At 44.5% G+C, this 18039-nt stretch overlaps 1 protein-coding gene across 2 annotated transcripts in view; it reads right to left on the bottom strand.

Moving 5' to 3' along the window:
* Positions 1-18039, bottom strand: part of LOC119965927 (dyslexia-associated protein KIAA0319-like) — a 145574-nt gene that overhangs the window by 56448 nt on the left and 71087 nt on the right. For both annotated transcript variants that reach the window (XM_038796949.1, XM_038796950.1), the window contains exons 6-10: positions 16843-16940; positions 13338-13425; positions 10049-10141; positions 8365-8497; positions 5969-6197 (exon numbers count right to left, since the gene is read on the bottom strand). In XM_038796949.1, coding sequence (XP_038652877.1) covers positions 5969-6197; positions 8365-8497; positions 10049-10141; positions 13338-13425; positions 16843-16940 — 641 coding nt within the window. The remainder of the gene's footprint in view (positions 1-5968; positions 6198-8364; positions 8498-10048; positions 10142-13337; positions 13426-16842; positions 16941-18039) is intronic.

Genomic DNA, 18039 nt, shown 5'->3' with positions numbered 1-18039 from the left:
CCCCTTCTCAGGCGCACCTGGTCTACTACTCTCAAGTGAGTCTCCTGCAACATTGCCACATCCGCCTGCAGTCCCTTTAGGTGTGAAAAAACCCTTGATCTCTTGACCGGTCCGTTCAGCCCCCTCACATTCCAAGTAATCAACCGGGTCGCGGAGCGACCCGTCCCTTTCCCCTGTCTATTAGCCATGTCCTGTCCCCTGTTCGCCCCGGGTCGACCCTCCCCTTCTGACCCGTTCCCCATGGCGATGGCCCCCCCCCCCTCTCTCCTCCCGTTCTTCCCTTCCCGTCCTCAGCCTTTCCAGCAGCAACCCGGTATCCCCCCCTAACCCCCCTTCCCTCCCCCCCCCCTGGCTAGGACCCCTCCTAGCCGCAGTGTATCCACCATCGTACTCCCGAGAGTCAGCTGGTTTTCGCTGACCCGGCTGCCCCTGCCACACTCCGACTCCTCCCGATGTGGGGGGGGAGGGGCCTCCCCCCCCCTTGCCATCCCTCTCTGACCCCGCTTCAGCGCGGGAAAAGCCGCCATTGCTGGCCACACCCCACTCTTCTCTCCTCCCCCTTCCTCCGTCCCGCGCGCGGGAAACAGGGGAGAGCCCGCGCTTTCGCCCGGCCACACCCTACCCCGCCATCTTCAATTCCACCCCCGTCCCCATCCACGCCGATAACAAAGCCCCCTTAAAACGAGAGGAAGAAAAAAGAGAAAAAGAAAACACGCATAACCAACTTGCTCCCCCCCCCGTCCCGCCTCCCCAACTTAACAATATAACAATATAAATAACAAATCGCAAATAAATACATAAATACATAACTATGCCTGCATAACTAAATAACTACCCAATAATAACGTACTTAACCATCACCCTCCATCGAACAGAACAGTAACCATAACCCTTAAAGAACAGATCAAAAAACAGTAAAAAAGCCCCCCCTACAACAACAATAATTAAGGGAAGTTGGCAACGGGAAGAGACACACAAAAAGGAACAAAGAAACCCCCAATAACACAAGTTTCAAAGAAACCAAACGATCCATCAACTTTAACCAAGTTCCGACCTGGCCTAAGAAAGACATGGGCCACTTGATCAGTCAAGGGTACTCGGGCGGCCTCGACCGCCGGCGTTCCCAAGTTCTAGTTCAGGTCCAGCTTTTCCTCCCGAACAAAAGTCCATGCCTCCTCTGGGGTCTCAAAGTAATGGTGCTGGTCCTTGTAGGTGACCCACAAGCGCGCTGGCTGCAGCATTCCAAACTTGATCCTTTTTGCGTGCAGCACCGCCTTCGTTCGGTTAAACCGGGCCCGCCGCTTTGCCACCTCCGCACTCCAGTCCTGATATATCCGCACCGTCGAATTCTCCCATTTGCTGCTTTTCTCCCTCTTGGCCCACCTCAGCACTTTCTCCCGATCGCAGAGACGCTGGAACCGCACCAGCACCGCCCTCGGGGGCTCGTTTGCCCTAGGCCGCCTAGCCATGACCCGATATGCTTCTTCCAGCTCCAGGGGCGATGGACCGGCCCCCTCTCCCATCAGGGAGCTCAGCATCTCCGCTACATATTTCGGGAGATCAGGCCCCTCCAGGCCTTCTGCTAGGCCCAGGATCCTCAAGTTCTTCCGCCTCATTCGCGTGTCCAGCTCCTCAAAGCGGCTCTGCCATTTCAGGTGGAGTGCCTCGTGCACCTCCACCTTTCCCACGAGGACCGTGGCTTCCTCCTCCCTCACCGCCATCTCCTGCTGCAGCTCTCTTATCGACGCCTCTTGGGTCGCCTGGGCCCCCATCAGCCTTGTGGTCGTCGCGTTCATGGACTCTAAGAGTTCCACTTTCAGCTCCGTAAAACACCGGAGGAGAGCGGCCTGCTGCTCCTCCGCCCATTTTCTCCAATCTTCTAGTGCGCCACCGGCCGCCATTTTGGTCCTCTTCCCCCGCTTTTTTTGGGGAGCTGCTGCCGCTTTTTTTGTCGCCCCACTCCGAGTACCGACCATAAAGTTGGTCTCACTCTCCTCAGGGAGCCTTCCCCCACCGGGATTCGTCTTTACAGTACCGTCGGGGCCCTCCAATCGGCCCTTAAACACCTTTGTCGCAGGAGCTGCCAAATGTGCGACTTAGCTGGTCATAGCCGCAACCGGAAGCCGGTTCGAGGTTTTGCCAGGAAGGGGGGAGGGGGGCACAAATCACGTTCATATGTTTTGGTACTGTCCAAAACTGGAGGATTACTGGAAGGAGATTTCTAGGCTAATCTCTAAAGTGGCGCACGTGAAACTGGACCCGGGCCCTCGGGAGGCCATATTCGGGGTGTTGGACCAGCCGGGATTGGAAACTGGTGGCAGATGTTGTAGCCTTCGCCTCGTTGGGGGTCGGGAGGGTTGCGGGGAGGGTGACAGTATGTGTTAATGGTGACTATGGGTGATTACTTATTCCTTTTTGTTATTTGTTTATGTTAACATGCGGGCAGTTTGGGGGTTGGTGGGAGAATGGGATTGTTGTTGATATGGGGATTGACATTATACTCGTTACTGCTTATTGTTTATTGTTGGTGGGTGTAAAGTTGGGAGAAAATGTGAAAAAAAGAGGAGAATAAAAATATATTTTTTTAAAAATCCAGTCAGAGCAAGTGTTGGGACTTTCTCCAGATGCCAGCAATTTTTTCCTCCTTCCAAGTATTTATCCAACTTTCTTTTCAAGGCTATTGCTTCTTTTGTCAATTACTTTAAATCTATGCCCTCTAAATTATTGCACTTCCATCTATAAGAAACAGTGTCTCTTTATTTACTCTATCTGAATCTTGCGTAGTTGAATTGATCTAATCTCTTCCCAGCCTCCTCTGCTCCAAGGAAAGGAATTGAAGTGTCTCAAGCCAATCCATGTACTTGTAATCCCTCATCCCTGGAAATATTCCGGTACATCTTTTCTGTACCCTGCCCTTCCTTAAAATGTGTTCCCCAGAGCTGAACGCACATTGAGCTAGCGTTTTATCCAGGTTTAGCATAATTTGCTTTTTGCATTACATGCCTCTATTTATAAAGCCCAGGATCTCAATGTTAAATGTTTTATTAACCTGTCCTGCCATGCTCAAAAACGAGTGCACAATGACCCCCCCCTCCCAGGTATCTCTCTTGCCTGGCTACTGTTTTAAAATTGTACCATTTAGGTTGTATTGCTTTTACCCATTCTTCCTATCAGAATGCATCGTCTCCCACTATTCTGCAGTGAGTTTCCTCTGCCATGTGTCCACCCATTCCACCAGCCTTTGCCCTCTTGACCTCTATTCACAGCATCACAGAATTGTTGCAACACAGGAGGCCATTCAGCCCATTGTGTCAGCACGGCTCTCCAAATGAGCATCTCATTTAGTGTCATTCTCCTGCCTTAACCCCATAGCGCTGCACATTTTTCCTTTTCAGACAGCCCTCTCATTCCTTTTGAGCGCCTCACCTGGACCCTCCTCCACCACACCCCCAGATGGCAGATTCCAGACCCTAACCACCCACTATGTGAAAAGCTTTTCCTCATATCAATTTTGCGTCTTTTTTAAAAAAAAAATTCAGAGTACCCAATTCATTTTTTCCAATTAAGGGGTAATTTAGCTTGGCCAATTGACCTAACCCGCACATCTTTGGGTTGTGGGGGCGAAACCCACCCAAACACGGGGAGAATGTGCAAACTCCACCAGGCAGTGACCCAGAGCCGGGATCGAACCTGGGACCTCGGTGCTGTGAGGCAGCAATGCTAACCACTGTGCCACCATGCTGCCCACTTTTGCGCCTTTTACCAGTCACTTTAAATCTGTGCCCCCTCATTCTCGATCCTTTCAAGAGGGGGAAACAGTTTCTCCCCATGTACTCTGTTTAGACCCTTTAATGATTTTGAATACTTCAAGCAGATCTCTTCTCAACGTTCCCCAATTTCCTCACTGTTTACTACACTTCCAAGTTCATGTCTTCTGCAAATTTCGAAAGTGTGCCCTTTACCCCCAAGTCCAGTCATTAATGTGAAACAAAAATAGCAGTGATCCTGTAGTACTAAACATTGGGGAACAGGACTGGGGTTCCTCTCCCTCCATTTGGACAAACAGCTATTTACCACAACCCTCTTTTCCCATTCCGTACCAATTTTGTACCCAAGCTGCTACTGCCCTTTTATCTCATGGCTTCAATTTTGTTAAAAAGCCTATAAAGTATTTTTAGAACATGCAAAGGTTGTGAAAGATATAATATAAATAGTTCACTTTTAATTTTATCTGATTATGTAGTGCTCAGAGATTATGAGCACTCATATGTTATTTGTTAAAAAAGTGGTAATTTTTCATCCATTATTCACCATCAGCGACAAGTGCTCAAGATCAGGTCAGGCATCCGTGTGCAGAATGAGCAGTGGAGAAAGTTGTGCAACATCAGAAACAGGTGCAAAATAGGCATTGAACTTAGAATATGCACCAGATATTTTCCACAAAATTGGGAGTGGAATTCTCCCATCTGGGGTTCCCCATTGCAGAGACCATCAGGAAAACATGCCAATTCTTCAGACCCCAACCTCATTAATTATGTAACCGGGTGTGTTTTGAGCTGTATTCAGTGGTGGGACAGGCCTGGTGGTGATAGGCCGCCCCCTATCCAGGCAGCAAATGGTGCCCAACATCACTGACCCACCACTGAAGAAGATGGACTTCCTGAATTGGAGGATAGATCTCTGGGAGCACTGTGAGGCCAGAAGGTGGATCTTCTGGAACATTCTGAGGCTAGAAGAAGGTCCTCCTCTAGGACACCTGTAGATGCTTCCTACCCACTGCTGTGGTGTCCCAGGGTCCAGAGTTGCTGGCGGCCTCCACCCCAAACTCTGAGGCAGCCCTAGGCATTATTCAGGTGAGACCCGACATTTGAACACCACATTATTCCAGATGCATTTTTCACGGCATGTTTTCCCATTGGTGTCGTGAATAATTGGGCTTAGGTGGTCTGGCTTTTAGCAGGATGCATATAGATTTCACACTGGCCTCCAATGGGTTTTCCAATCCACCATGGTGAGCAGCAGCAGTAAATTCACAATGGCTCAAAATCGATTTTTGGACCTCCCGCCGAATTGTCTCTCTCCCCCCCCCCCCCCTAAATTTAGGAGAATGTTGCCCTGGGTTTGGACTCCAAAAATAAAATGATCTGCTTACTCCAGCAGCAGCCCACTGTATTATTGTGAATCCAAGGGCAAAAGTCTGCTTTCCGGTTCCACATTAATTTAACCATAAATGTTTTATTTATAAATGTAGAGTACCCAATTCATTTGTCCAATTAAGGGCCAATTTAGCGTGGTCAATGCACTTACCCTGGACGTCTTTGGGTTATGGGGGCAAAACCCACGCAAACACGGGGAGAATATGCAAACTCCACACAGACAGTGACTCAGAGCTGGGATCAAACCTGGGACCTCGGCGCCGTGAGGCAGCAGTGCTACCACTGCGCCACTATGCTGCCCTATTTAACCATAAATGTGGACAATCCTTCATCACTGGGCTCAGGCAGTTCCTTCAAGGACTGCAGTAGATCCAGAAAAAAATGAGGGGAACACGAGTAGGGCGCACCTTCTGCCCAGTTTACAGCTAAAGGCTTGGGCTGAAACAGGTATTAGAATCCTGATTTGCATATTCATTGAATTTCAGACTCTAGGAAGTTGCTGGCTTGTAGTTTGTCAGCGAGGGGGATTGGATGTGACCTGAAATTATCTCTCTCTCAGATTGTATTTCAATGTGACAAAGTGGGCTGCAATTTGCTGTCACCTGTTTTACCCATTGAAACCCACCCCATTCACACCATGTTCTACATTGTATAATTGTTAGAATGATTATTTCCTATTGGGGGAAGTATGGGATACAATGCATCTTTGCTTTTCCTAACTCTTAAATTGTCCTTCTCTGCTTTCAGTTCATGCAAAAATGTTCCTGACAAAATATGTGAAGTCAGGTTGCAGAAACACCAATAGGACTGACCTGCATTGCAACCACCTTTCCCTTGCTGTTCGGGCTGAGTGACCACTCGTAATTTACAATCTGATAATCATCGCTGCTCTGGTTTCCATTCAGGGTGATGTTATTACAGGGCAGGGTAATTGCCTGATTCGGACCAGCATTTGCTATCGGTGGATAATCCACCGGTCTGCTGACAATCACCATAGCAGTTGCCGAGTTCTCAGCACCATCCGAGTCCAGTACTGTGAGTCTAGAAAACAAATTTGACAGAGTTTACATCTTACACTAGCTATTAGTCCACAATTAAAAATGTTCAGGCATTCTCTCCAAAGCATCCGATCATTCATTTTATTGCTGTCTGTGGAATCTGCACAGATTGGCTCTAGTGTCTTCAGTGGATTATAACTACACTTCAAAAAGAATTCGCTGCTGTGAAAAAATATAAATACAAGTTCTTTCTTAAATGGTCATATGTTTGCTCCTTCATGTCATGATACATTTTAATGAGTTTTCCCATTTTTCACATGCACAATTTCCGGAAGAAACAAATCAAATTGGTTTCAGAATCATTACATCTCCTAGTTGTGGAATCCAATTTGTTCTCATTAAACATGTTATTGATAGTACCATGAGGCTAACCTATGAAAGAGGCAACAGGAATTCCAGATTTCTTCAGGTACAGATAGTTCATCTCCTGGGGCAATGGGCACAGTCTACAGTATCTATCTGATCTTACACGCTGTTCGTCACTAATACTTCAGGTCTTTGCCTTCTCTTTTGTTCTTGTTCTTGCACTCTGCGTCTCTCACTTTCCTCAAATTAGGTTCATCTATAATTCCTTTCCTCACTCCCTTTCTGCAAACCTTTCCTCTTCTGCACCTCTTTACTCCTGTATGTTCCTTGTTCTTTCTGCATGTAGTTATTAACTATTCCTTCATATGGGCAGCACGGTGGCGCAGTGGGTTAGCCCTGCTGCCTCACGGCACTGAGGTCCCAGGTTCGATCCCGGCTCTGGGTCACTGTCCGTGTGGAGTTTGTACATTCTCCCTGTGTTTGCGTGGGTTTCGCTCCCACAACCCAAAGATGTGCAGACTAGGTAGATTGGCCACGCTAAATTGCCCCTTAATTGGAAACAATTAATTTGGTACTCTAAATTTTTTTTTTAAATTAAAAAAAAAACTATTCCTTCGTGTGTTTATGTGTGGTAAACCACTGTGTGGCATTGTGTTGTGTTGTACATGCCTGGGCTTGTCCCGGCTGGCTCAGCCTGTGGCTCCTCCCCTCGGGCTCATGTATAAAGGTGTCTAGTCTCCACCTCCGCTCCAGTTCGGGACCAGAGGCCAGGAGGCTAGCTGTAATAAAGCCTCAGTTACATTCATCACTCGTCGTGTGCTTATTGATGGCATATCATTATATCTCTCGGTTTCCTATGTGTTTTACTATTTTTACTTTTTCTCTTAAAAAGACCATGAGGCAAATCAGAACAATAGCTCAACTCTCTCTGTAAGTGGAGGGCTGGGACATACGTCATCCTGTTGTGTTCATATAAAGAAGTTGGGAGCCAGGGCTTAGGTTGGAGGGTACTGAGCTGGGAGGCAACTTATGTGCTCTAATCAATGCCTCTCTGTATAGTGTGTCACATGATTACGTGGTGACATAATCGGAGGCACTTGGGAGGTTTCCCACTCCTCCATCTTAGACTGTGAGCAAACAACACTTCTGTAAATAAAATCTGAAAACTGGTTCAGCAACCCATGGTGTGGAAACCTGGTTATACTTTGTCTCTCCTGTGAATTAAAAACAAAACCACTTAAAAACGTAACAGCAACAAAGTGCTACAGCCTGCTGCTTGAAGAATTTGGGACCTGGGATTCAAGCTTCAAGGGAACCAAGGAGCTTTGTTGCAGATTAATAATAGAGTTGGAGATGGTGCATTCATCTCTAGTATGTGCATTGAGTGTGTGAAGATAAATACTTGCATTAGTAATAGGGAGATTCTATGAATTTGCACTCCCACGGCAAGAGTTTTATGCACTGCAAGTGCACATTAGGACTTGAGGGCCTGGAGGTCAGTGGCTTCTGAGAGATTTTATATTCATTCAATGTTTGCCAAAAAATGAGAAGTGGAGTTGATCAGCCACATTGACCGTGACATCTGATTTATAATTTCACACTCTGACTCGCACTTTGGAGCTTAAGGAACACCTGCTAGAGAGGGACTTGAATAGAAGCAGTGGCACAGACTCCCACCTGGAATAGAATTTGGAACATACTTTATTCGGGAAAGTGCCGAAGAATTCAACAGTTCTGCAGTGTTGCTTGATGATTCTGTTATCAACCTGACCAAGTAGACCTTTCTGCACATTAATCAACACAACAAGACAGCAGCAGTCTCATTGAGCAATAGGCCATATTACCTAAAGGTGTAGTTACCAGTCACTAGGTTGGACAAATGAAGGATGGCAGTATTTGCTGATGCCTTCTGCTCTCGTAGGGGGCCCTTAATCTCCTCCCAGTGGTAGCTTACGATCCTATCATCATCGGTGCTTTCTGAAGGAAAAAAATGTCACAGCATCAATCCTGATGACCGACTTTGTAAGCGCAGCACAAGTTAAAATGGTAAACTCTTGACTAAATGAAGAATCGCCTGAACACGTGACCATTTTTACATGTACTGTGGTCGATTGAGGCTTTAGTAGGAAATAGGTGATATCCTTCCGTGGCGAATGTATAGTACTAGTAATTAACCAGTGTATTAGTATCATGTTCTGCCATTGTGTTACAGCTATGTTGTGTTGTTGACCTTGTGGGCTCCACCTATGGGCCATTGTGTGGCTTCACCCACAGGGGGATATGTTGGGGCATGTACGGGCTCCACCCATGGCTCCTCCCCTTGAAAGGAAGTATAAAGAGCAGTTGACCTGTAGGTGGTCCACAGTATTGTACTAGTCGCAGGCAGGCTCTGTTCTAAGCTGATTAAAACCTTGGTTTCCTTCTACTCGTGTCTTTGAGTGAATTGATGGTCGCATCACCTTCAAGACAACCAGCCACTCAATGGCCCAGTGTTTGAAGATCGAAAAAGTAAAGGCATATCTTATTTTATCCGGAAAGATTTTCTTTTGCAATAGCAATAGTCTCCATGAAAAAGACTTTGATAAACCTTTTGTGATTTGTGTCAGATATGGCTCAGTTAGTAGTACTCTCACCTCACAGTCAGAGACTCTAATCCATTAAATGGGCAAACATTTTTGTAGAATACCAAAGGAGTGCTGCATTATCACAGGAGTTGTCTTTTGGATAGAGGCGCTGTCTGCTCTCTCAGTAGGATGTAAACAATGACATGGAGCAGTTCAAAGAGCACGAGACTTTTGCCTGCTATCCTGACCAACTATTGCCTCTCAATGGCAGTGGCGTAGTGGTATTTACGCTGGACTAGTAATCCAGAGAACCAGAGTCATGCTCTGGGGACCCGGGTTCAAATCTCGCAATGGCAGAGGTGAAATTTGAATTCAATAAAAAAATCTGGTTAAAAGTCTAAAAGGTCACCATGAAACCATTGCCAACTGTCATAAAAACCCACTTGGTTCATTAATGTCCTTTAGGGAAGGAAATTTGTCGTCCTTACCTGGTCTGGCCTACATGTAACTTCAGATCCTCAGCAATGTGGTTGACTCTTAAGTGCCCTCAGGGATGGGCAATAAATGCCGGCCCAGCCGGGGACGCCCACATCCCATGAACAAATAAACAATAAAATCAACACACAAAAAAAGGTCTAAGTATTTATTTCACTGCTATTATAGGACCTTGCTGTGTGCAGATTAGGTGGCATTTAACTACACTTCACAAAAATATTTTATGTGTTGCAATGCGTTTTGGGCCATCCTAAAGTGATGAACGGCTCTATTAAATCCAAATTCTCTTTCAGTGGTAAAATGAGATAATATTACACTGAGACACATAGCTTGTGAGATGTCAACATAATGACCGTGATACGCCAGCCTTTTGGCTGTTCCTTATCCAGGACAATAGGTTACGCAACAATTTTCCACGAGGTAACGGTCCTAATAGGTATTTATTTATTTTGATGGTAGTGTTACTTACGACTGCCGTCAATAAATGTTGAGGTTGTAGGCAGAGAAACTTCTTGTACCCATGGTGAGGCGATGGCTACTGGAGCTTGATTGACACGCGGAGCTTTGGGGAAGACATATAACACATCAGCGGGAGTCTCACGTTACCTGCATTTTTCTTATGTTGAAATAAAAAGGCACAGTGGGACAATTTTTTGCCAGCAGAATTAATGGTTTTAGTGTGGTGCAATATTTTCCTGTATAATGATACACATTAGCTCTGTGACGTAATGTTTGATGAAGTGCCAGATATAACTCAGTTTGTAGCATTCTTGCCTTGGAGTCAGAATATTCTGGGTTCAAGGCCCACCTAAGAAACAGGAGTCTCTAGGTTGACACTTAGTGCAGTTCCTATGCTGTGCACTTGAGAGCCCCACTGTGCCTCATTTTGAGATAGCACACCGCACACTGTTCTACTCAGGATAGAGGCAGCCGGCAGCTCTACTGGACGATTGCTAGAATCATTGCTAGAACTATGCCAGAAATGATTGAGGGCGGGAGGTGTTTGCGGGTGGGGACCACAGAGGAGAGGGCAGGGAAAAATGAACACAAGGGCAGGGACATATCTCTCAACAGGTGCTACTGTCCCCCACCACCACCCCACTCCCACCACAGCTTCCCTATGCCTGGTCCTTAGGTCAGGCACCTAGTGCCTTTAAACAAGGACCCCTCTGGGAGTCCACAGGCAATTCCCCATATATTGGCTTCTCTCCTTCCCACACGCATGTCAAACCCTATTTACACTACTGGGTTCATACCGAAAATACCCCTCCACAGCTATATTTTGTTCTTTAAGCGGACACATCATTCTCCAAGCACCAATACAAAGCCATTCTCAACTCCCAATGGATTGCTTCCTTTTTCCCCCCTTTTCCAACTAGGTAACATCTAATTGCTGAACGGACGTTCTCAGTGAAGGTTACCCTAGAGGTTCCCCCTTCTAGCTAAAACTTGGCATCTCTTCCAGCCATGTTTAAATCCTTATGACCTTGGTCTCTTCAGATTGAGCATGAGCTCTCACACACAATCTGCATGGTGAGCAATAGAGATTGGCTGCCTCTATCTCTCTGCTGTCTCTCAGGTTCTTAGAGACTGATCAATGTCTGTCAGTTCAGTGATAACTTCGAAAGCTCTGAACTAATAACTACAATGCTGGCTAGGGACAATTCCCCTTTGAAAGCCTATCTCCATGGCAACACGAATCACATAGATGTCGCATTCAGGTATAGCTATCCTGCAGACCTCCAAATCCATCCTATGTTGAAATTAATTAGACCGTGTAATGTATAACAATTTACAGTCAAATGTCAAAGTCTGACATTTCTAACGTCTCCCAGTGTGACGGTCAGCACAGCTGCTCTGCTCATTGTTTACAGGTCTGAACAGCAGGCACCTTCTACCCAGTAAATCAAATCTGGCCTCACTGTCGACAGAGCAACAAAGCCACCCAGGCTTGTTGTCATGCAGGATTTGGAGCAGGTCACATGACCCCTTTCACACTATTTTGCTTCAAATTAAACACAGTCCCAAAACATAACTATAATTTTCATATCTGTAACATATCACATGAGTGACTCCATTTCAAAATTACTGCAACGCACCTTGGGACATTGTGAAATCATGAATGCTGCTATATAAATGAAAACTCTTTAATTCGTCTTCTGCCACATTTTCAAATTGAAACTGCCAAGAACATCAAGGCATCATTGCTGAGGCTACTTCAAAATGACAAATTAAACATTTTGAATAAAACTTGGGCCATTTTATATGTATAAGTGCAACTAAATAAAAGACAGGGAACGACCCCATTTCGAAAACAAAATTGTATTTAGTCCTATAAAAGAAACTTTTCTGAGTTGGGGACAATAATAATCATCTAAAAAGTCACCACCACCCCCCCCCCACCCACCCCACACACACACACACACAGAACATCAATTATATGGGGAGAAAATGTCTTCCTTGCAATATTTATTGATTGTGTGTTCCATAATTAGTCCCACTGATTATGTGTTACTAGAAATGTTGGAATGCATTCAAAGTTCAGTGCTGACAATATTAAACTTCCTCCTTCAAACTCACCTGCAGCTATTATTTCTAACAACAAAACTGATGAGGCAAGCCAATTTAGCATTTCAGTTATAACCCATAGGTCATAAACTATAATAGTTCATAAGCTGTGTGACGAATGCAAGATTTTAGATATATTGGATTATAAACATTTGGCATTTTAAGGGTTAAAAGCCTGGGGTTAGAGTGTGGTTGACAACAGTAGTCACGTTTTCAAAATAACCTTGTTTTGCAAAACCAGAAAGCTTTCAGGAGCCAGAGGTGACATTGACCAGACTAAAAACAGTCAGGGCTAATGCAATGTTGTTTGACTGGGGGGAACTGGCTATCCTTTTCGGTCACAAGTAAAGTATTTTGCTCTCACAGTAGGGTAGTTAAAAAAGAGTAATAGTATTTAAGGCAAAGCAGACTTGTCTGAGGATAAGGAGAAAGGTGAAACAAACCAGTTGAAACTGCTTTTTGAAAACATCCAGCCAGAATCTGCAGGGGTTCTAACAGGAGCCAAATCTGTTCTGGAAATCAAGTGTTAATCTGTACCATTGGGATGTGGGATGATTTGAGAGCTATATGTTTTTTCCTTTTTTGCTGTTTAATTGGGAATAGAGATAGTAATTAAGGGCATTGTATTTACTGTATTGAGTAGTATTGCTCACGGTGTAATTGTAGGCTATTTTTGCGTGTGATGTTAAAGAGTTTAATAGTTTATTAATAAGAATGTTTTGTTTTAAAATACTAAATCCCTATTTCTTCATGCATACACCCCTGGAGTGAAGTATTTTTTCCATACAGTCCTACAAAATAAAATATTGGGGTTTTGGTCCAGTATCTCAGCCACTGTTGGGGTCTGGTCTGGGATTGTAATAGCTAATATATTTTAAAATATAATGAAACATTTTAGAGTGCACTGTTCCCTTGGGAACCAACAATCCATAATACGGCTTCACCATAAACACTTCCACGAGATGATGCTGGTTGGTTTAATTATTTGAAGCATTCACAAAATTTGTAGAAGAAAATATAAAGGGTGTTTACATTCATTGTCACGACTTTCTTGATATGGACTGACAGGCCAATAATGGATCATGTCAGCACCATTAAATCAAGGGTGATTGGTTAAAACTGAAGAGGAAAAGGATCTGACAAAATGGTTTTTCATTTGATGCTGCCTAAACAGTGTTGTCAGTTATTACCAGGCTTCACTGTGACATTGATAAAGCTTTCTCCATAGGCGCCATCTCCAGATACACAGACTCTGAAAACATACAGGCCATCTGACAACTGAAAGTGAAAAAGAGGATTACATAATGTTACAGCATAGAAACAAGCGATTCAGTCCCAATACGTCTGTGCTGGTATTTATGCACCATGTGAACTTCGTTTTGCCTTATTCTATCTCGTCCCACCTTTGTATCTTTCAATACCTTCTTCCCTCACGTAGCTGTCAAGCTTCCCCTTAAATACATCCATACTATTATATCAAACACTCAAAATTCTCACCACACTGAAGAAAGAATAGCAAACTTTTAGACTTTATCATACAGTTTATTGGGTTTAATTAGTCCTCCTTTCCATTTTATGGCAGTTCATAATTCATTCAAGGACATTCATATAATGTGAACACAATATTACTCATATCTTGAAAAATCAGAACAGTGCACAATACAACAGAAACGCTGTACTGAATAAAAGCTCGAAGAAGAGCTCTAATTGCATGCATATAATTGCTGTGTGACATTTATTATGGGGGATCAAAGGTTAGTCACTGGTTTCCCACCTCTTTTGAATTGATGGCCAGGCTGATGGGATTCTAAATTGATTTTATTCACTTGTGATGAGGCTCCTGTGTGAAGTTAATTTAGGCACTGTGTGGTATTCAATTTGGTATCACTGGACAGCAGTTACAATCACTTCCTCAGACTCTCAAATAAATAAGATTTTTTTTCCCTTGATAGGGGAAAAGTTGACATAAAATCCAAATCGTAGAATGGGTTACAGAATAGGAGGAGGATTTGACCCATTGTGTTCATGCTGGCAGCCTGCAAGAACAATTCAGCCAATCCCACTTCTCCACCTTTTCCCTGTTGCCTGGCAATTTTTCCTCCTTGGATAATGATCCAACTCTCTTTGAAAGTAATGAATGCCTCTGCATCCTCCACATATTCAGGCAGTGCACGCCAGATCCAAACTGTGTAAAGAAGCTCTTGGTGTCGCCATTGCTTCTTTTGCCAATCAAGTTAAATCGGAATCCTCTGGTTTCAATCCTCTCACCAGTGGGAACAGTTTCTCCCTATCTACCAATGCAGATCCCTCATGATTTTGAATACGACTACAAATTTCTTCTCAACCTTCACCAATCTTTCCACATAACCAAAGTTCCTCTTCCCTGGATCCATTCTTGTGAATCTTTTTTTTTTCAAATTTAGAGTACCCAATTCATTTTTTCCAAGTGAGGGGCAATTTAGCATAGCCAATCCACTACCCTGCACATCTTTGGGTTGTGGGGGTGAAACCCACGCAAACACGGGGAGAAATATGCAAACTCCACACAGACAGTGACCCAGAGCCTGGATTGAACCTGCAACCTCGGCGCCGTGAGGCAGCAATGCTAACCACTGCGCCGCCATGCTGCCCTTTGTGAATCTTTTCTGCACCCTCCCTAATGCCTTCACCTCTTTCCGAAAGCGTAGTGCCCAGAACAGGACTCAATACTCCAGTTCAGGGTGAACCAGAGTTTTATACAGGTTTAACGTAACTTCCTGGCTTTTGTACTCTACTCCCTGATGCATAAAATCCAGGATCCTGCGAGCTTTTTTTCAACCGTACTCTCAACGTGTCACCTTCAATGATTTGTGTACATATGCCCCAGGTTCATTTGTTCCAGCACCACCTTTAGAATTGTATCCTTTGGTTTATATTGCCTTTCCTCATTTCTAGTGCCTCTTCTCATTTCTCTTCCCAAACTGAATCACTTCGCACTTTTCTACATTAAATATAATCTGTCACTCTCCATCCATTTCACCAACCTGTCAATGTCCTTTTGAAATGTTACACTATGCTCCTCACAGTTCACTATACTTCAAGTTTTGTGCCATCTGCAAATTTTTGAATTGTGCTCTGTACGCCCAAATTTAGGTTATTAATATACATTAAAAAAAAGCAGGAGTCCTAACTCCAATTTAAAACCTTCCTCCAAGCTGAAAACAACTGTTCATCTGCCTGCCTTTCTTTATATTAAATGGTTGGAAGAGAAGTTACATATTCACAAATTGAGGGCATTTAAAAATTTATTGGATAAGCATATGGATGATAAGGGCATAGTGTAGGTTAGATGGCCTTTAGTTTTTTTTCCATGTCGGTGCAACATCGAGGGCCGAAGGGCCTGTACTGCGCTGTATCGTTCTATGTTCTAAATCAACAAAAGGATATCTGCCTGGAATAAATTTGCCTATATCTATATCTTATTTTGAGATACATTTTAAAAATACAGCACATCATGGAGATATGGTTTTGCAGTTGTCATACTTTGTTACTGATGCAAAATTATTTTAATATGTTAGGTACTTCTAAGCTACGAAACTCAAAAAGACTAATGTGAATAGTTACCCTAACAAAACAATTAAACTCTTGAACGATCTAAACTCTTACTATGTAAATTGAAGAGATCACAGGTTCACCTTAGAAGAATAACCAATTGCATATTTCAAGTGGTGTTTAATAGGTTTAAAGATCTTCCTCCGTTTTTAACGTACTGTCCTAAACACTCACTTTGGAAACAGTGAGCATCTCAGCAAATACAAGTGACTTGATAATCAAATGATGTTTAACAAATGACAAGGTGGCGACTATGCACAATTTCTTACACACTCAAAAGGTTGTCCATTTGCTCAGGGTTGAAATTCCTACTTTTCTACCTTTAATTTCAAAGAAATTGAAGCTGAAGATTAAAATGAAAAGTCATTGGATATGATTAATAATCACTTTACTTTCTTATTAAATTCTGGTTTCCTAATTTTCAGCATTTAACCTGCCCCATATGTGTCACATGACTACCAGCAATGTTCCTTCACTGTAGTAACCATTTCCGGGATGTCTAGGATATAGTCACCTCTCTGCAGAGGTACTCTCAATAAAAGTGAACAAAAAGCAAAACAGTAAGAAAGAAAATTGCTCAGCATAATTTTGATGGCATTTTGGATCTTTTTCAAATCTACTTACAGTGCTCCTCACCCAGCCAAAATTAACAGGTGTACAGAGTTCAGCAGTTACTCAATTGAATGTCAACATATCTGCCAACAAATCCCACGTACCATCAACATTATTAGCTGCAATCATAGATGATGGGAAATAATTAGGCTTGGTTTTAAAACATTCATGCCCCTGATACAGGTTCACATGCAACCGGAGAGGAGGGATCTGAAATTTTAGAACTCATGGGATAGAGCTTTCAAAGGCCTGAATTCCAGACTCTTAAAACTGGCTCATGGTATAGTTGCCACTCGTGTCATAAAAGGGAGGCTTCATCGTGTTGTGGACTTCAGGAAGTTGCAGTGACTTCACCTCGGACCAATGTTCCTGCAAGGTCCCATCGGAAACACAAATGTAGCTTTCAGTTTCAGCTGATCAATTGGTTACCCATCTCCCATATATAATATGCCCATTTGCCATGTTTTATTTGAATTGATTTTTGCCCTTTACCTGAGATAGTTTCAGTGTCGGGGAGTCCTTGCCTTCCATTACACCCTCAAAGTCCACAGGGTGGCTCACTAAATTCCACTGATAACTGTAAGGTGTTTCTGAAGAGAGGAAAAAAAACATCAATAACCAAGTATTGTGAATGCAAATAAGCAAACTAGCCAAATCCTAAAGAAGTTATGCTCATAATCCAAATTCTTTGTGCGCCCCTCGGCCCCTGGCAGTGCCACCCTGGCACCTGGGCATTCTTGCACTACCACCCTGGCATACAGACAGTGCTCCTGCCAACTTGGAAGTGCCATCCGGGCACATGGGCAGTGCCAGGGTGGCAGTACCAAGGTGCCAGCTGGGCAGTGCCAAGGTGCCCGCTTTCCAGGGCGATGGCCACCCTGCACTGACCCTGACCACCCAGGGGTCTCCGAGGACCCACATTTGTGTGGACCAGAGATGAACGGCGCCCGGTTGCAGCTTCACTGGGGAGGCCAGAAAAGTGAGGGAGACCAATAGATGCTGGGTAAGTTCGCCGGAGCCAGTTTAAAACTGGCTTCGGGACGCAGCGTTTGGTCTTGCCCTTTATGGAAAAGATTCGGACTCCGACGCCTCGTGAGAATTGGCTTAATGCCACGAGGCGTGAAGACTGTCAGGAAGCCCTTAAGAAGGTTCCCCCGGCTGCACCGTGCTCAAGGGAGAGTGCAACGTGGCCGGTAGATCACGGCCTAGGACCTATCACACTTCATGCACTGAGCTTGTCAGTGCAGGAAAGGACATCAGGCCGCCATTTTTAAATGCTGCTCCGATCTTTCAACCCAGTCAGATACCCCACTGTGGACCCCCCCCCCCCCCCCCCCCCCCACCCCCAGTGCCCGAACCTACCTGTTAGGGGGCCCTCCAGTTCCCAGCAACCCCCCCCCCCAACTTCTTAAGGGCAAGGCACCCCTGAGCTCGATCCCGCCACAGGACGTGAACAACGGAAAAGTCCATTGACCTCGGGCAGGATTCTCCGGTCACCAGGCGGGCGTGGCCAGAGAATCCTGCCCTTAGCTCCCAGTCTGCACTGGCATTCAATCAGATATGGTTGATCGATTAGCTAACTCCACAAACTTGCCTTATTCCCCACATTCGTCACTGCCTTTTGTTAACAAAACATCTATCAATCTCAGATTCAAAATTAGTACCTGACCTAGCAGCCACTGTCATTTG

The sequence above is a fragment of the Scyliorhinus canicula genome, chromosome 5 (genome assembly GCF_902713615.1).
Source record: "Scyliorhinus canicula chromosome 5, sScyCan1.1, whole genome shotgun sequence".
NCBI classification, from domain to species: Eukaryota; Metazoa; Chordata; class Chondrichthyes; order Carcharhiniformes; family Scyliorhinidae; genus Scyliorhinus; species Scyliorhinus canicula.
The sequence above is the reverse complement of the archived record's forward strand: the minus strand, read 5'-3'. Positions and strand labels throughout refer to the sequence as shown.